Consider the following 18,410-nt stretch of genomic DNA (forward strand, 5'->3'; position numbering starts at 1 on the left):
TTGGATCGAGTTTGAAACTGGCAACAGTAAGAGTATGGCTTCACAGTTCCTCCAGGGGGATGTGCATTGACTTTAAGCTGCTTGAAATTCACTCATCTGCTAAATGACCATAAAATGACATCATAGAGGATGCTATTACGCACCCACTCACCCAGTGCTGTAGATCTCTCCAGTGCCAAGGAAATATTGTATTCTTTGGTGGCCAACAGCTAAATACAAAGCTTTTTTTTTTTTTTTTTTGGAGAACAAGTCTTCAATCCTCAACTTTCATAAAACAGTACATTCAGTGTAAAAGTTACTCACTCGTTGCCCCAGTCGAGTCGTACGGTGATGTGCCGCTTGATCTCACGGGTCTGGTCCTGGGCGAGATGACCCTGGATCAGCTGCCGGCGCAGGTCGATGAGCTCGTTCATCACATGACGGAGCTTATGGAACAGGTCCACCTTGTGTTTCTGTTGACGTAGCCAATAAAAGATTTAGTCAGGATATGAGATCTCCCTCTACTGCAGCATTCATGTAAAGGCTATTAATGAGATTCATCCCAGATTTTAACTCTCATTCATGCTACCTGGGATGTAAATCGTCTGTGAATATGACTACAAAACTAAAACGGAGGAAAAGAAAATCAAAAAGTATCTTAATTTATTTTACCTCAGGTTACAGTATGATCAGGACTAATACACTACTGTATAACCATATTGCCGCTGAGATTTAAGCCCACTGATTTTGTTAATGAAATAAAAATAATAAATATCTCTTGCAAGGCTGCTTTGACCTCCTCACGGTAATTAATTTCATCACCATTTCTCATGGGCCAAGGACAACCCTTTTAATTCAGGCATTCTCTGTTCTGCCTAATGGTAGGACAAGCCCACATTACCACCCAGGTTTGTTTACATAAATGGGAAGATTAAGCGCCACCACAATGCCCATGTAAATTTAATGAGGATAAACATTACATGTTCTCAAAGGCTGGTTGCTGCAGAAAAACAAAGATTTTTGTCAGGGTTGATGAGCCCTTTCGGACGACTGTTCTGCCCGGGCTAATTATGTACATTACAACAGATACACAGTTATGCTTAGGCCATTGCTCCCCGAAGTAGTACCATGAATTCTAATTGGCAACAATAAGGTGAAATGTATCAACATCCAGCCATTGCTACATCCTATTATTATGGACGCAACTGTGGCAACATGGCCCATATCACACAGGGGGTGAGCACCAAAACGAGCCACTGTTAAATCAGCCCTTCACATTAGTCGAGCTTCAGAGAAAGTTACATCACCACACCAATGCCTCCGGCTCCTTAGTTGCTCAGAGCATGAGCAGTCCTCAGCGAGAGGTTATGTAAAAACTTGCTGCCAGCTCTGCAACGTATCCACTCCGCTCCAAACTCAAAGCCCTACCAACCACTTCTGCCTGCCCCCTCGACACTTAGCAGGATTAAGGATGCTTTAGGTTTCCAGTAATCACTTTTGCCCAGCAAGTAAAGGCTGACTGAAGGTGGTGGATCTTAAGATGATGCAGAAACTATGAGAGGCAGGCCAAGCTCAATCAATGGTCGAATGACAAAGCGTGAAATTGCATATGACAGGTCTGTAGGCCATTATCTGTGTCCAACCACCATTTCTGTTCCTACATAGATAGTATATGGAAATATAGGGTGACAGTCAGAACGACATGCTATGGGGAAATATCTAAAGGAGCTGTCACTGTATGTTTGGGATACAGCTCAGGCTATTCAACACTTTTGCTGGTTATACCAGGTGTTGAATTAGGTGCAGTGAGGACATACAAACTAGAAAAGCCTATCCCTGAGGAGGATGCAAATGAAACAGCTACGGATGCAATTTCTTTTGCAAAAGCTTTTTTTCTTCTTCCAACTCCCGTGAAAATCTTGGTAATTTTAGATCCAGTCTCATATTCATTGCTTAGCATTTGGTTTCGACGTGTGTGAAAAGAACTGTATTATTATAATGGTTTATCACTGACCACATAGAGCTGCTTCCACAAGACGCCCCATTCCTGCAGCAAGGAGGTGGTCTCTGTGATAATAGGGTCCTCCAGGGGCACCACCGTCTCGCACAGCCTGCAGCAAAAAACACAAATGTCAGTGTCGGGCAAGTAATTTTAACTTGGTGACGTGTTACAGTAATGTGATTACTTTTTCAAATCATGGGAAAGGGAAGGTTTTACACCATTTGAAATTCAGTCTTACAGCACAGTTACCCAAACCCCTGTCACGCCTCATTACTGGTGGTTTGAAGGATGGTTGACATCAGTTTACTTTATGTGCATGTAAATCCATATTCTGTGAGCATCACAAAGTGTGACCATAGGGTCTCTGTAACATGTAAAATGACACTTTATATCCATCCATCCATTACCAACACTGCTTATCTTTATAGGGCAGTGGGGGAGGGGCTAGAGGCCATACCAGCTGACATTGGGCAAGAGCAGTTTATCACAGGAGGGACATATAGGGACAAACATTCATTCACAATCACTTCTATTTCTAAGTCAAAGTGACAATTCACATAATTCACTGTTTAAAAATATTTTGATGCTGTATATATTTCCAGGCACAGTATTTTTGATGATCTGCGTCAGGACTTTTAGAAATTGTGACTGTGGTTTGCCTGGAAATTAAATGATAATGTGCAGTATTCAAATATTATCAGGTACTTTAAAGGCTGAACAACATTAATAGCAACGACCACAGTAAATGTCCACACAACACTGCCACAGTGGGTGTGGGAATGTTGTTAACCGCTAGCCCAAGAGGACAAATATACCTCCTGGTAACTTTCAAAGTTGTCTTATTGACATGCTGTGTCTTCTTTGCTGACTTGCTGTTACCCTCGGTAGCGCTACATTTAGGAGCCCTCTGGCTCTTAAGTAAGCTATTGATGGTCAGTTAATAGCTCCAAACCTTTAGGCTGCCTGCTTGTTAAACTAAAATGTCTTGTTTTCTATTTCAATATGTTGATTAGAGAAGATGGGTATGAAGGCTTTGAAGCAGGGTTATATAGTTAATAAAACTAAGACTAAAACAAAAACGAACAGTAAAAAATAATTTACTTAACTGAATTAAAAATGACTGATGTTTTAAATAAAAACTACAATGAACAATGCAAAACGAAATAAAACTAAACTGAATTGCAGGTCAAATTAGCTTAGTTTTTGTAGAAATGACTGATTGGGACATTTGTGTGATACAACTAATAGGAAAAAATCCCTCAAATTTGCTTTCCTCCTGAAAAACTAAATTCAAGACTAAAACAAAACAGAAACTAAATTAATACTAGTCAATTCCTCAAAATAACTGAGCTGAGAGCAAAGAAACATGAGATGTAACGTGATGTATCTCTGCCACAGTGGTTTTGTTTCCAATCATGATTGTTTGCTTGTTTATTTGCTTGATTGATTTTCAGTGGAATTACACAAAAAAAGTAATGAACCAATTTGCAAATAATAATATTCCATTAATTTTATCATTTATGGTCTTGAGATCTTTGACTTTGCACTGTTTGGTGTAGATGCAGTCTGAAATACATCCCCAGAAGATTTTTCAGCAGTTTCTGAGCAGTTTGTTATGATTACATTTTTTAATGTAACATGCCTTTGTAACACTGTAACACTGTATTGTACACAAACATACAAAAACACACATGTATGCATGGCACTGCTTCAAGACATTTTGAAGGATTTAACAACCATGAAAGGACAGAGAGGTAATATTTCCGAGGGTGAAGCTGTCCAATAAAAACCACAACACACAGACCCTTCCTGTGTGACCACATTCACAGAGAAACATTAAACCAAAGGTTAGCTCTCTTGTGACACTTAGCATTTTGCTCACTAAGCTCTGACCTGTGCTGAAAAGAGTGAACTTTGAAACTGTATCACTGTTTTCGCAACAAGGGAAACATCTCCATTACACAATGAATCAGGGTGATAGTCTGTGGTGGGGATGCTTTGGGAGAAGTACAGAAACGCAGTAGGTGTGTCACCTCATTAACTCCGTGAGACAGCAAAGCAGATTTCCCAAAGTGCAACTCCCGGAGCAAGGAAGTATAATAATGTCAATTTCCAAGTCTGCACTTTTAATTGTTTGAGTGCTCCTGCTATGTGGTAACTCAACTGGAGGGTGGTGATGTAACAGCAAACTCCCAGTCCACACTGAGCCACAGATCCCAGCCTGCAGATTTCAGCACCATGAGTTCAGGCTGATAAAGAGCTCTGTTTCCTGTCTTTGTCTTTATTCTGGCCTCTGCAGCCACGGACGGCTGTTGTGGCAGAATCTCTGGATGACCCCAGTGTCTGTGTGTGTATGTGTGTGTGTGTGTGTTTGTGTCAGCAGCTGCCAGGTGGTAATTCTCTTGAAGATTAGATCGTCACAAATCAGCGGTGAGCTGAAATTAGATAACAATGCAGGGAGGGATGTGCATACCTTAACATTGATCAGTTGAAGAATCTGTATCTCATTCACTCATGTACTCAGTGAGAGTTCCTGGCACTTAGAGAATACAATTTTAAATAGTTTTTTTTATTGTCATAGCTTATGTAGGCCTCCAGTACGTCCTCAGTAAAGTTCTGGTAGGTATGGGTCTGTAGAAAGAGACCATTGCCCCCATTGTGTACAACAGCTCTTCAGTATTTAAAACTGCACTCTCTTCATACATAAAATACTTTTTGTATGTATGCAAAAGTTCTTCCCTCAGTCTAACCCACAGCTGGTCAGCATAGATGCAATATTGGCTCAGATTCATCTTGTATGTAGATATTTTAATATCTGTATACTGAATTCTCTGGTAATTCAGTTGAGAAAGTGTTTATCTGGAATAACAGATGGGGATTCCTGCTGATATAGCATGGTACAGTCAGATATATTGCCATCTAATTCCACTACATTGTCGTATTGCCCAACCCAAGTGTTTAAACAAACCAGTCTCAAGTCTGTTTTTGTTTGTATTTATCCTCAAACTCTTTCACTGAGATGTACTTTGTTTTTTTACAGCCATAAATCAAGGCAATTTTACAGCTGCCCTGACACTGAACAAACCAACGAGTAAACTGACATGAATATACATCTTTCCAATATTACCACATTACAGCAATAATATGTACAAGAAAAAGTTCTAGCATGAATTCCTATATCTGCAATATCTCAAAATATTTGCAGAATTTCTGCAGTGGCTTTTTTAAAGCCTTGCCATAATGATAATTAGAACTGAACCAGTCGGATATACTGGATCTCAACACCAGCTCCTACTTTATTAAACAAAGTAGGTTCCATCCACCATCCATAACCAAACCAGATTAAAGCCTCTGAACCGCTGAGCAACATATTACCCCAAAGTTGTTCCACATTTTGATTCAAATGTTAATGAACTCTGATTGGTGCAGAGAGATGCATGGCATCACCCTCTTCCACTGAGCTCCTCCCACTTGAAAGTGAAAGAAACAAGGCTGAAAAAATGAATGTGTGAATCTCTTTTGTGAAATAATAGAGACTTTTTGTGGGACTCCATCACTCATAGTAAAAAGCTAGTTGAGAAAATAGGTTTTAGGCCTTGAAATACGGTTTCTTTGTAAGCCTCAGTGTAAAGTTCTGTGTTTTTGCCATCAGTCACATTCATTCATCAATTCATTCACACAGAGCCGCCAAGTCAGAAATATGGAAATATGTTTCCAAGGAATTCCACACAGTCAGCTATATAAACTCTAAATATGGGGAATTCAGATCACCGGCACCCCTGATACACCCTTGCATTAATTTATCACACTCAGTATCAAGAGAAAAAATGTTGTGTCAGACTGAGCAGCTAAAACAGTTAAACTGTAATCTTACTCTTCTTTTAAGAAGTGGCCTAATGATAGGATTTCCTCCCTGTCCCAAGCTGTAAAACTGTAATTCAAACTTCCCGTTGAGTTGTACTAAATGTTCAGGCTGTCAAAACTCATGAGCAACCCCAGCCAATATGGATTTTTCTATCCGTGCAGCCAGGTTTCCAAGGACAATAATTTGCTACTCTGGCAACCTTTTCTGCTTTGCTTTGCTTTGTTTAGTTGTTATTGTATATTTGTGAGTATATCAAGACAGGGCACATACCTAATAATACAATAAATAGGTTGGATCTGTGGGTCCCTAATTCTGATGTTACACAAGCCCCAATAAAAACACAAACATACACACAACAACTCACCCTCTGTTGGTCACTGTGGATTTCTTCAAGTGGACATAGCTGACTGGGAAAATACCCTGTGGACAGAAGAAGGAGCAGAGACGTTAGTGAGTGTGACAGGTATACGTTTTCATTCTCCTGCAACCTACAGTATACTGTGTCCTTATTTCAAACCTCCCTCTGTATCTCACTATGGGATGCGCCCTCTGGTGCGACCTATCATGGAAGCTCCACTACTACCTTGTCTGTCAGGGGACAAACCAATCATCTGAGCTGCATGATCCAGCCAGTCCTCCTTAATAGCCGCCTGGGGCCGTCCGCACACAGTGTTCCTGCCCTTGAAGGTCGCTCCTGCTCCTCAGCTATCCTGACTGTAGATTGTCCAGTTAGGTGTCATTGAAGCAGCCATCAAGCTAAGTCTTTGAGCGTGGTGATTGTAGAGTTTTAGCATCTTTTAATCAAGGGTTAGTTTTCATTCAGGTGGCGCTTATTGTTTCTTGGTGGACCTGGACCTTGTGTTACACATAATCGAGCGCTTCTGTGGGCGTACGGTTCAGCTACTGTTGTGCTCCCCCATGGCTGCCATTGTGAGGGCAATGTTAGTGGCGACAAATGTCTGGATGTTCTGTGGTCTTGGTTGGCAAATGCTGGTGGGATATTGTGGAGGAAGACCCCCTTTGTTGGACAAGCTCCTTGAGTTGTAGGGTAGGGGGGTTCGGGGTTGGGGGGGAGCATGGTGGCAGAAAGGAAGAGGAGGATGTTAATTTGGATCTACTCTTTAAGGAGATTGAGGCCAATGCAGAGGATGCCATCCGTCCCTCAGCTCATCTGGCAGAAAGAGATTTAGGTATATGATGGTAAACATCTGGCTTCTCCTCAGGTCCTTACTAAGCAGCTCCTGTCTGCAGTCCCAACGTACGTATATGTAGGAGATGAGGTGTTATTATTTGGGGCAAGCCTTTTTGGCATAAGGGTTGATTGTGAATGGTGAGGGTTTGGGAGCACCTTGTCCAGGTCTGCCATCATGGACTTAATCCTCCATGTATCCAGAGGTGCAGCGCAGAGCTGTGGCCACATGGGCCCAGCCACAGCAGGAGAGAGATCACTGTGTGTTAATCTTTCCAACCTGTCTGACCAGGATAAGCAGGTTCTCACAGTTTTCCCTTTTGACTAAACGAGGCTAAGGTTTTGTTTGGAGAAGCTGGTTCCTCACTATAGCTACTGTCGTCCCACTCAGGTTTTGGACCCATTGTTTCAAACCTACCACACACACACACACACCAGCAGGGTGTCCAGGGCCAACAGCAGTGGGGCAAAAAGTATTTTGCGACCACCGCCACCACCCCTGCTGCCGAATCGAACCATCTTTCCCACCCATCACAAGTGAAGAAACAACACTTAAGAGCTAATACCTAAGAGCTGTGGTTGGTGCAGACGGAGCACATCACTTAGCACTCATTTAGCTCTCTGCCCTGAGCCTCTCTGGGACAGATCAGGTTTTTTTGTTCCTCTAAGAAGAGGCTAAGTCCTTCCCCACACCCTGCAAGGTCGACCTACATGAGGTGTGGAAGTGGGCAGCAGCCAGGCTATCGATTGACCTGCATGACTAGATGATAAAAGAGAGGACAGAGATTTATATGATGGTAAGATTCTGGCTTCCTGTCAGGTCTTTGCTAAGCAAATCATTGCTCACGGTCCCAGTGTGTATGAAGGAGATGAGGCATTATTAGGACAAGCCCTTTAGGCATAGTGTTTCTGTAGAGGGCTATATGCAGGGCTGGATATTTGTGGAAGGTGAGGTTATGGACCCCCAGTGGTGCAACAATCAGTGGTGTCAGTGACCCCGTGATTGTCGACTCAGGTGGTGAGGTTTGTGGGGACAGAGGCTCAACAACAGGAGGGGGACTTCAGCCATGTCCCAGTTATGGCCCACCACCACATCCTACAGGGTCAGGTCAGAGGGAAGAGAGAGATTTTGTCTTGTAAAGCTCACATCAAGCACTTTTCAGGGTCAGACAATAAAGACACCACTGTCGCAGCCGGCTCAGAAGAATCAAGCCCCAGGCCCTTGGTTGTTCATGCAAAAGAGTGGTGTGCATGCGCCACTCATCCATGGGTGTTGACAACGGTTGCCAGGGGTTACAGGTTTTAAGTTCGCAATAGATCTGCCTAATTTCTTCTCTCCTAAGCCCAGGGGCGATCCAAATTGTTCTGGAGGAGGAAATGAATCTGGATTTCTAGTACTCCTGGTATTTCCTAAATCCCACTGAAGGGAGGTGAGTTGTGTCTAATTCCAGATCAGTTGCCACCTCCAAAAGTACAAATTCACAATGTCCTGTTCCACTCGATTCAACCAGGGGACTGCTTCACTTCAGGAGATGCGTGTGTGTAGGATGTATGTTTTCACATAAGCATTTAAATGTGGCTGTGAGCTTTGCTTTTTCAGGGCACACAGTCTACAAATACATGCACAGGGATTCCTCACTGAGTTTTCAGAGAACCAGCATTACACATTACATTTACATATTGTAAACACTGTGTACTCATAGTAGACACTGTACATGGTATTATGTTGTTATTAGGTATTCTTAACTAAATTATGTTGGCTGCTACAATTATTTAAATAAAACACACACTGTTTACATAGACTAAAGAGACAAAATGAAGAAACAAGGGACCCTATTGTTGCTTGGCTTAGCAGGGGAAGGGCATGAGAGCCTGAGTGGTGCCAGCTGGTAACTTTGCAGTTCGTCTTATATATTCTAATCTACCAGATGTGAAGAATTGGCCACTGTGAACACAACAAATTCTTTTCAGCACAGAGAGAGTATGGGGGCGACTGAATGTGGGCAGCGCAGCACATAACAAAATGGAGGGGTGTTAGTAAGAACTGTAAATAGCTGATGAGAGTAGAGAAGGACAGCATGTAGCCACTAACACCTACATTTACCAGGACTGGACAGCTTTGTGCTTTCTTTAAAACATTTTAGCAGCATCACATAACACTCCAGCTTCTGACATGTCGACCTCAAACAGGGTAGACGTACAAAGTAGTAAAAATTACCCGCTGCTTCCATGTTTCTCATAATTTGTGACTCTGGTTATTCTTCTGTCTGTTGTGTGGACAGACAGGCTCCACATCTTTGTTCTCTAACTTTGTACAGTGACTACTCTGCTACAGGTTATCAAGAACGAAGCCTGCCAGGAACATCCTTTACTGAACAATAAATCCAATGGGAAGAAGATGTGTCAGTCATATTTAATAACCATTTACTGCAGTGCAGAGTATTGATTTTTGTTAACCGTGACGGTGTTGTATTGTTGGGCCTTCTGCAACTATGATCGCTTCTTACTGAGTGTTTTGCAGAGGATTTATCACAACGATGCTGAATGAACAAACTCTGAACTCCGAACTGAGATTCAATCCCTCCATCCTTCCTTCCATCTGAACCTTCTTTATGCTTTGCTATAACACCACATAGACTGTCGCCGCATCTGTCCTGCAGCAGTCAGTGACGGAAACAAGTCCTTTAGTGTTATAGATTGGACTGAACTGCCATTTTATTTAGAAAAATGCTTGTTTTAGTGTAATGACTGGTTTTCACATTACTAATTGCACCATCTGCTGGCAGAGAAGAAAACAAAATTTAGACTTTTGGCAAATTCTGCACAGGAGGGAAAACAGTGCAGTAGTAATACTGCATACTCTCAGTGGGTGGGTCCATGATGCTGCGGTGATCTGTAAAGTGCAGTCGCACAGTTTAATAGAGAATAATAGGGTCTCATACCACAATGTGCATCATGTACATGTGATGTGCTCACAATATGTACAGCTGGTATTTTTTCATCATATTAAGTGCTGTATATTTTATATTTTCATAATGTATACTTAAAAAATTACATTACATTTAGTGCTTGTGTGCTATAAAGTCCAAACTACTGTTAAATGCACCTCTGGAAATGCAGGTCAGGAGATTTCTATTTTTGGCAAATCAAAGCTCTATTCAATAAGTTAATCAGTCATTAAGGTCTTTGTTGTCTAGACAGTTATTTCTGGGATGCACATCTCTCACATCACATTATCATTCACAAAAATGCAGTGGGCTTTGATGAAACCTTGAAGTGGAGACCACTTTGTTTTACAGAGCAACCGGTTTTACTGATGTGCTGGTATCACTTCATTTGTCTGACACATATAACCTCATATCAAACACTGGTGGCCAACAATTTTAGTTAACAGGCTGGAATAATTCAGCGTTATTAATGTAGGTCTAATTTACAAATCACATGATGGTGTTTTTTTTGTGTCTTTTTACATCCTGTGCTTGCAAATAGGAGTCTTGTGATGCATTTTATTCACTCTGAATTCATTTGAATACACAATACTGTCAGTAGCCTGTAGGAATGAGTACAATGATAAACCATTTATTTGCGTATGTTGTTATAATTACCTTGATAGATGGCTTCTTGGTGGAAAAGCCTCTGTACCAACCTAAAGGAAAATAAGAATGCACATCAGAAAACCTTGCTAACTCACAATGAAACACATTATTGCATGAAGTGCGCACAATTACACCATTTTGCTGTGGTACTTGGTACTTGGCTAGCCTGGCTTAGCGTAGCTCAGCAATGGATGTTGCAAGAGAGCCTATGTGATTTTCACTGAAAAATTATTAAAATGCAAACCATGCTATTTCAACTGATGCTGTGGATTCTTCATAGTCTCTTAATTTACTGGCCATGAAATCACAAATAAAAAGGGTTTAATTAGCCACCATTCACTTAGAAACTACCAATTATGTCATCGAGGCAAGATGGTGAAGTTAATTTGGATTTTTCATATTTGCTTAACCTAGAACTTAGAAACCAAAGAAATAGTATAATGTGCCTGTTTGTCCTATAATGAATGAGGAGTTGATGATAAATAAGCAAATCATTAATAAGTAATGGAGCTGTAAAATTAATTGTTAACTTTTTATTTCTTAACATAAAAATCTAAATTCTTTTCGTAAGTCCTCTCCATTCAGGAATAAAATTCTGGGGAAGAAATACTAGACCCTATACGGCCTATATGGCCTAAAGGTAGTCTAATTTATACTGAGTCTAACAACACTAGCCTAAAAATAGCAATGATGTTTATGTTACTAAAGAATGTCGACAAGCCCTCATACAAAAAACCTCCATCTTCCCAGAAAAATATAACATTTATGTCTTAACCTTTACAGTAAATTCCTGCAGTTTGTTTACAGTCAAACACAATAGTTGATGCACTGTTTATGACAGGCATGTATTGACACAGAATACATCACTGCTTTTACCTTCACTCTTCTCCAGAATCTGTACAGTTTCCCCAATCTCCAGGACCAGGGCCTGACATATTGGTGACCGGAAGTTGCAGATCACTGTGTAGAGAAGAAAAGATACAAAAAAAATCAGGAGACCACGGTGACGGATAAATATTTTACAAAATTACATTACAAAGATGCTTGGTTTCACCCGTGTGATCTCTGGTTTGGCAAGGTACACCCTCTACGCGTTTGTGTCTCCTCACGGCATGTATTCTGGGCTTGTAGCAGGGCATCTACTGCAGCTTTTTAATAAGCTGTTAAATGCAAACATCTAAACACTGTGTCACACAGGAACCACTGCTTAGCGAACTGTAAACAAGCTCCCACCCTGAAGTGGGTAGTCATTTTAATAGGCAATTAATTCTTAAGCGGCCTGATTTTTGTGCAATGTTAAGTTAATTGAACTGTCTCCCAAAATAGAGCCCACACAGGCTTGCTGAGTAGTATGGCTAAATGCTGCTTTATTATAAGTCGGCATTAGCACAGACCTTCTGTGCCACCCGCTTTTGCAGCATCATGCAGTCTTTGACCAAACAACACAGCAACGTCTTGTGACTCAAAGCCTGATTAAGAACATGATTACTCCTGAGGGGATAGATGCCACAGTAAAAGGCCTTCACCATAGGATAGCTTCCTGAGCGTGTCCTCATCGACGTAGCACTGCGGTTATAGTCATGTAACATATAGTGTACAAGCCTCAGTGAAGACAAACTTGTTTAATAATGACAGGGCTCCACTGATAATTTTAAAAACCTACAAATGGTGGCCCTTCAAGGAGAGTTTGGTGTGAATCATTATGCTAATGAACTAGCCAGGGGACCCAGTGAGGGGGAGGAAGAGAAGGAGGGGCTTGGGCTCAGCTCCCTTGCCTGTTTGAGGGTAACGAGCGCTCAGTTCCTGTGCTCGGGTAACTATGGCAACAGATCATCTACAAACTAGAGGGCTTTCTTCACTGTAACTGCTGCAGGGATCCGGGCATTTTTAAATGGCAAGCTTATGGATGCTGCATGGCACTGGAGTTCAAGTCAAGCGTATTGGGCATGTATTAGAGGGAGAGAGATGGACAGACTTAAAAAGCCTCCTCGTCACCTTTTTCAGTCCGCCTTGGGCCCTTTCCCAGCCAGGACTAAGTATTTCCTATTTGAGCCTCCTGTTCTTTAATGGCCTCTATTTCATTTGAATTGCAAAACCTGCACTCATACTATTTGAAAACTCTTCAGTGGATACCACGTCAGAACAAGATGAGATTGCCATGTTCAAGGGAGATGAGCGCATCACAGAGGCTCATATTTTCATAGTCCTCCCTCACAAAACCTCCAAGCTGTGTAAACACTCTTTCACTGTGAAGGAAAGCAGCCGAGCATTAACATATCCTCAAAACAAAACCAACAGAATTCACCTCTTAGACTTCAGCATGTTGCACGTAGGATGTTGGAAGGACTGACAGGACAGGCCGTGGAAATTGCTTGGCAAAAGCAAACATTTCTACTTAGCAACAGTAAAATCAGTCCAGACTGTCCCTCCATTCAGTTGATTTCATAGTCCACATGGCCCTTATTGTGTAACCAGTAACTCACTGGTATGAAGGGGCTTGAACACACAGGAGGAGACTGTGGGACTCCACTTCATTCTTACTTCACTATAGATCCATACACACTGCTGTATACATGTAGAGTATGCATATCCACTTACACTCTTCAAATATATGGCTCAGCCTGGGGCCTTAAGTTGTTGAACTTACTTTACTCCCACTATAACAACACAACACTTACAATAATACAACACAGAAGCTACAGCTTTTAGAGTTGACAGGATGAGGTCTACTAAAGTGGTAACGTGACAACAACATGCCTGAATCACTCTAGTCAAAAACTACAAATGCAACAATATTGGAGGTGTTGATTATAAATGCTTTCATTTAATTAACTAGACAGACTAAGGATATTTAATATGTATCAAAGCTCATCCACACGTTGTCTATTCCCTGTTCACGTGTGTTTTTCAGATATCTACTAAAAGGTTTTTACCGTTTGAAAATAGTCCAAATTTGTGTGTTGGCAATGCATAAAGTAAGAACACAAGCTGGAGTTGATTTATCATAGCAGCACTCACAACCACACCAGCAGCAGCAGCAGATCCTACAAGGCTACAACAGCAGTATTCTTTGGGTATTTCATGCAAAAAGTTATCAAGTGGACCCTTTTATTTATGGTTTAATACTGGAAACTGTAACTAAGGAATTACTTAGTGTCATAGTTTAAAATAAATAATAGACTTGGCTCAAAAGAAGTTTTTTAATATTTTAGACAGCCTGCGTGAGAATTAATATCATTTTTCTCTGTTGTGCCTTCATTTTCTAACTTGCTTCTCTTTACCAGCAGTGCTGCCACCCATGGTGCGTAGGAAAAAAGCCTAATATAACCAGAATGGTCATGTCATGTGGGAGCAGACTCAGTGTTTGCTTTTTTTTTTTCTTAAGTAGGAAACCTCCTAAGTAGGAAAGTGAATACTAAAAACCTCCACCTTCCCTTCCCTTGTTGAAGGAATCCTGCAGTGTTGCAGTGTAAAAGGGGCTTTTAAGTGATGATTGCAGGTAAATGTGGCAATTCAGAGCTCTTCACACTGAGAGAGATTTGTAGCACCACAAACATTGTATCCATGTTGAGAGGTTTGTCTTTGTAACACAAGCACACACTTGCATCACATTCGCAAGCAGTAAAACCATTCAAAGTTCTGTGTATGTCTGAGTCTCATTTACAGTGTACCTGCCTACAAGCTTCAACTTCCACTGACAACGTACTGTATTCACTGAGGATACTGTATATTCAGCCCAGGAAAAAATGATTTCACTGTACAACTGTCAGTGTAAGGCTCAGTTGTTTGAGCCTGACCTTTGACCTGTTTCTCTTATCTTACCTTATGAAACCTAACGTTATTGTTTTTCATACAACAGAGGACATGAGGTTGATATCACCTTTCAATGTACATTCTGTTACATGTTGCTATGTCTTGAAAAATGTATCTGTGGTACATATATATAAGTGAATGTAATATAAGTGAAGCCTAGGGCCGAGCATGCATGGCCCAATGACCTTGCTTTTGAATCAGTAAGACACACACATGGTACCTAACTGTACAATGACCCACAGGGGAGAAATACTCTGCAGAGAATGGAGAGGCATCATCAAAAACCTGCCAGAACAACAGTAAACACTATTACGGCTTATAAATGGTCTGCTTTTTTTGTGTGTGCTAATGGCTCCACTGTACTGAGGAACATTTTATTAAAAAGGACACTGTGCTCATCTCAACTGCAGCACTGGAATGAACTTATATTCTTTGGTTTCCTTAGTCCTTTTAGTTCCAGTCTCAATCGTAACTGGTGCAAGTGAAGCTCAGCTTCTTACTGAGCTCCTCCTTAAACCATTCCAGTTATGCAATGTGAGTATGCAGACCATGAAGGTCCTGCTTTCCTGGCTTGAGTAGTTCTGTCCCAGATCTAGCAAAGTTAAAAATTACACAACGGTCTTTGGGCTTCGCCCACTTAGTCATGTTGTTCAGCATGCCTTCAATGCATGGACACTTACTCAGGCAAATTACTGCACTGACGTCCTGCTAACCTCAGGATTTCTGCCACACATGCAGGGGTGCATTTTACCAAATCTGATCTCCAGTCAGTGCCACAGAGATCTAAGCATGCTATCCAAGTGCAGTGGTACAGCTGTGAGATCAGAAACTTCACGAAACACTTTCAAATGACATGAACATGATCGTCACATGCAATCATACATTTGTTTATTTATTCTTTGTGCTGGTGTGCATGTAAGTAGCTTTGTGATCCAGGGTCTGTGATGAATGAAGAGGGTCTCACCCAAATGTGGTTGATTAGCTTTCATTTGGAGATTTGGTAAAAGGTTGAAAAATAATGGACAAATTATTCTTTGGGCTACATTTCTCTATCTAATCCGACTCTCGGTTGAACATCAGCTCTATCTTTTGTTCCGTTGTGAACACATTTGATCCCAGAGTTGTCCATTTCAGATAATGGTGGCCTCGTTGGCTCGACTATTTCATCTACTGCTACAGTAGTTTGTGTCTGACTCATGTCCATGTGGCCACAGATGAAGCCAGCTGATTCATTTCACTCTCTCTCATGTGGGCAGGTACTGACTTACAGTCACAGTTCTCTCCAATAAAAGTGGAAAGAAATTCTCTCAATATTGCTTCGAAATCCATCAGTGACTCATTTGCAAATAAGAGAATGAAAAAGTTTAACTTAGAGGAGAATTTCAAGAAGATGGGAATGAGGGTTTATTATTGAATTAATGGCTATGAATTTGATCATGTATTGGTCATTTATCTACTGAAACTCCAGATATTTACACTGTACAACCTCAGGATTATCTTCTATTATTTTTTTTTAGGCATAGTAACCATTTACCTTTGGATACTTTTGACATTTAACTGACTGATTATTAATTGAGGAACAAAACAAGCCATTATTGTTTAATTACTAATTGAAATAATCATCAGTTGCATTTCCAGAGGGAAATAGCTGGGCAACACAACAATGCCGGCCTTCGCTGGCCCTCCACAAGTGATTTACAAACTAATATTATTTCCTGTATAAACACACCCAAGAAGAAAATAATGAATAGGCAGCGATTCTAAGAGAGGCATTAACGTTTCATGAGGTGGTCTCCAACTGTTTCCTGTTTAGACAGAGCTCATTAAGATAACCCAGGAGGAAGAAGAAAAAAAAACAGAAAGGCCTGACCGGCCGCTGACAGACCACTGCTCTGTTTCATATCGGTGTATTATGGTAATATTGGTGAGAGACAATTTACAGGACATGACAAAATTAGCCAAGGAGATAAAGAATGTGCAAAAATGGTGCCAACAATGACACCGATGAAGCAGGAGAAGAAATGATAACAGACCATGGGGGGGCTGCATTGTGAGTTGAATTCAGCAGGGTGGGCTTCATCTTTCACAATGATTTTTTTTTTTTAGAGAAAAATATTCAATATATAGCATGTCAACACGTTGTCTGAGGAGAATGAAGCAAGGAGGGAGGTGACTGGAGTCCCTTGGTTTGCCTTTACAAGGTACAGTATGTACTGTGGAGGCACACAGGCTCCGCGCTTTCCCCGCATTTCAGCACCACGGACAGCGCCAGGTCAGTCCACACCGACTGATGCGGAGGCTGCGCCGAACTGTTGCTCCATCACACACAACTACCTCTTTTCTCTGCCCCCCTCCTCCTCCTCCTCCTCCCTCCATCCATCCATCTCTCACAAAAATAAGCCTACTGTTATTTCTCGTTTAGAAAGAAGAACTGCAGTGATTCCATGATGGCTGCACGGGGGTGAACGCAGGAGCGATTCAGACGCGATAACATTACTATTTACAGCCACCAGAAAGTGGCGAGATTACAGGCGATTACACCGCGCTCTCATCCTGCGGTCTTTACGAAACCACCAGGACAAATGTAATGTAACGCATCTAAACAAAGTGTATAAGGCCTGTGTGTGTGGGCGTGTGTATGTAAGGGAAGGAGGGGGTGGGGGTGGTATCATGTGCGAGCCAGCATGAGTAGCCCTGCAAGTAACGAGCTGTGGAGCATCTGGACATGACTCATTCCCCAAATGAAAACCCTCTAGTATAATCGTGGGGGTATATAGACACTTGAGCCGTGACTGTGGGGCTCTGCAGCCACTTTATAATAACCCTATGGTGGGTAGGCTATAGAGCACACCACAGGCTTCACAAGCTCGTTTTAACATTTTTTTTTTATCATAAAATATTCATCTGACTGGAGAAGTGCTGATCTTGCACCTAACGCTGTCGCCTCTTTGTGAAAAGGTCAAAGTGCTCACAAGCAGAGGAAGGACTGTGCAGTGATGAGCTCCAGTGCAGCCTGTCATTGCAGCAGCAGCAGCAGCAGCAGCAGCGGTGGGTTTCTCTGCTCTCTGTCTACAGGTAGACTCCAGTTTCACTCAAGCCTACACCTGTTGGAGGTACGCAGTCACGATGCCCCCTCGTGGTTTTAACACGAATCGCGCCCCCCCCTCCTCTCTCACTCTCACCCTCTCTCTCTCTTCCCCCTCCTGATATGCTTATGGAAAGAAAAGGCTAAAATGCTACACTGACGCATTTGATTTTTTTGTTGTTATTTAACTAAACTACACCACAAAACTAAAGAACAGGAGCCTGATTTAAAGCAGCGCCGGCGGCTGTGCACACAGGCTGCGATGGCATCAGTGAGGTGGTGGTGTGGGTTGTAGTCTGTATCATCCCACGCAATTCCCCCCTTCTATGCAGTCACTGGTCGTGTATATCAGCCATTATAAGTATATGTGTTTTTCATTGGGTGTAATGGCCATAATAACAAGGAGAAGGAGGTGGGGGGGTGTATGGGGGGTGGGGGAAGGGAGGGGGGGTGTTAGATAGAAATGTCGATGGGCAAAATTGGGTGTTCCTCAAGCACAAACTGCAACATCCTGACGCTGAATGATTCAAGTCAATTATATTAAAAAAGGGAATAAGCTCGACACCAAACGTAGTAGATTAGCAATTAAAAAAAGGAAGAGATGGACTCACCAACTCCGATTTTCTCCTCTTCTGTAGGTATCCACATATTTGGTTATTTTCCCTCCGGTACAACGAGCCACATTATGTCGATACCGAGAGATGATGCTGCTGAAAAAACAAGAGAGCTGAGGGCTACAAACGATCCTGGCTGCTCATACATGAGGACTACATGTCTCGACCGGAATCAGTACCCTGACGTTTGTATGAGTGTGTGTCTGTTGTGTGTGTGTGTGTGCGTGTGTGTGTATATGTGTGTGTGTGTGCAGGAGGAGGGGAGGG

General features: G+C 41.9%; 1 protein-coding gene across 1 annotated transcript in view; it reads right to left on the reverse strand.

Moving 5' to 3' along the window:
- The window catches only part of LOC310988287 (dedicator of cytokinesis protein 3-like), a gene marked incomplete at both ends in the record, with an annotated part of 48,467 nt that extends 30,290 nt beyond the window's left edge, over nucleotides 1-18,177 (reverse strand). The window contains 6 exons of the mRNA XM_083974830.1: nucleotides 304-452; nucleotides 1,994-2,090; nucleotides 6,211-6,266; nucleotides 10,641-10,681; nucleotides 11,508-11,591; nucleotides 18,141-18,177. Of these exons, the coding sequence (XP_083830956.1) occupies nucleotides 304-452; nucleotides 1,994-2,090; nucleotides 6,211-6,266; nucleotides 10,641-10,681; nucleotides 11,508-11,591; nucleotides 18,141-18,177 (464 nt within the window). The remainder of the gene's footprint in view (nucleotides 1-303; nucleotides 453-1,993; nucleotides 2,091-6,210; nucleotides 6,267-10,640; nucleotides 10,682-11,507; nucleotides 11,592-18,140) is intronic.
- Nucleotides 18,178-18,410: the final 233 nt, after the last annotated feature.

Source organism: Trachurus trachurus, assembly GCF_905171665.1.
Source record: "Trachurus trachurus genome assembly, chromosome: 7".
Classification (NCBI taxonomy): domain Eukaryota; kingdom Metazoa; phylum Chordata; class Actinopteri; order Carangiformes; family Carangidae; genus Trachurus; species Trachurus trachurus.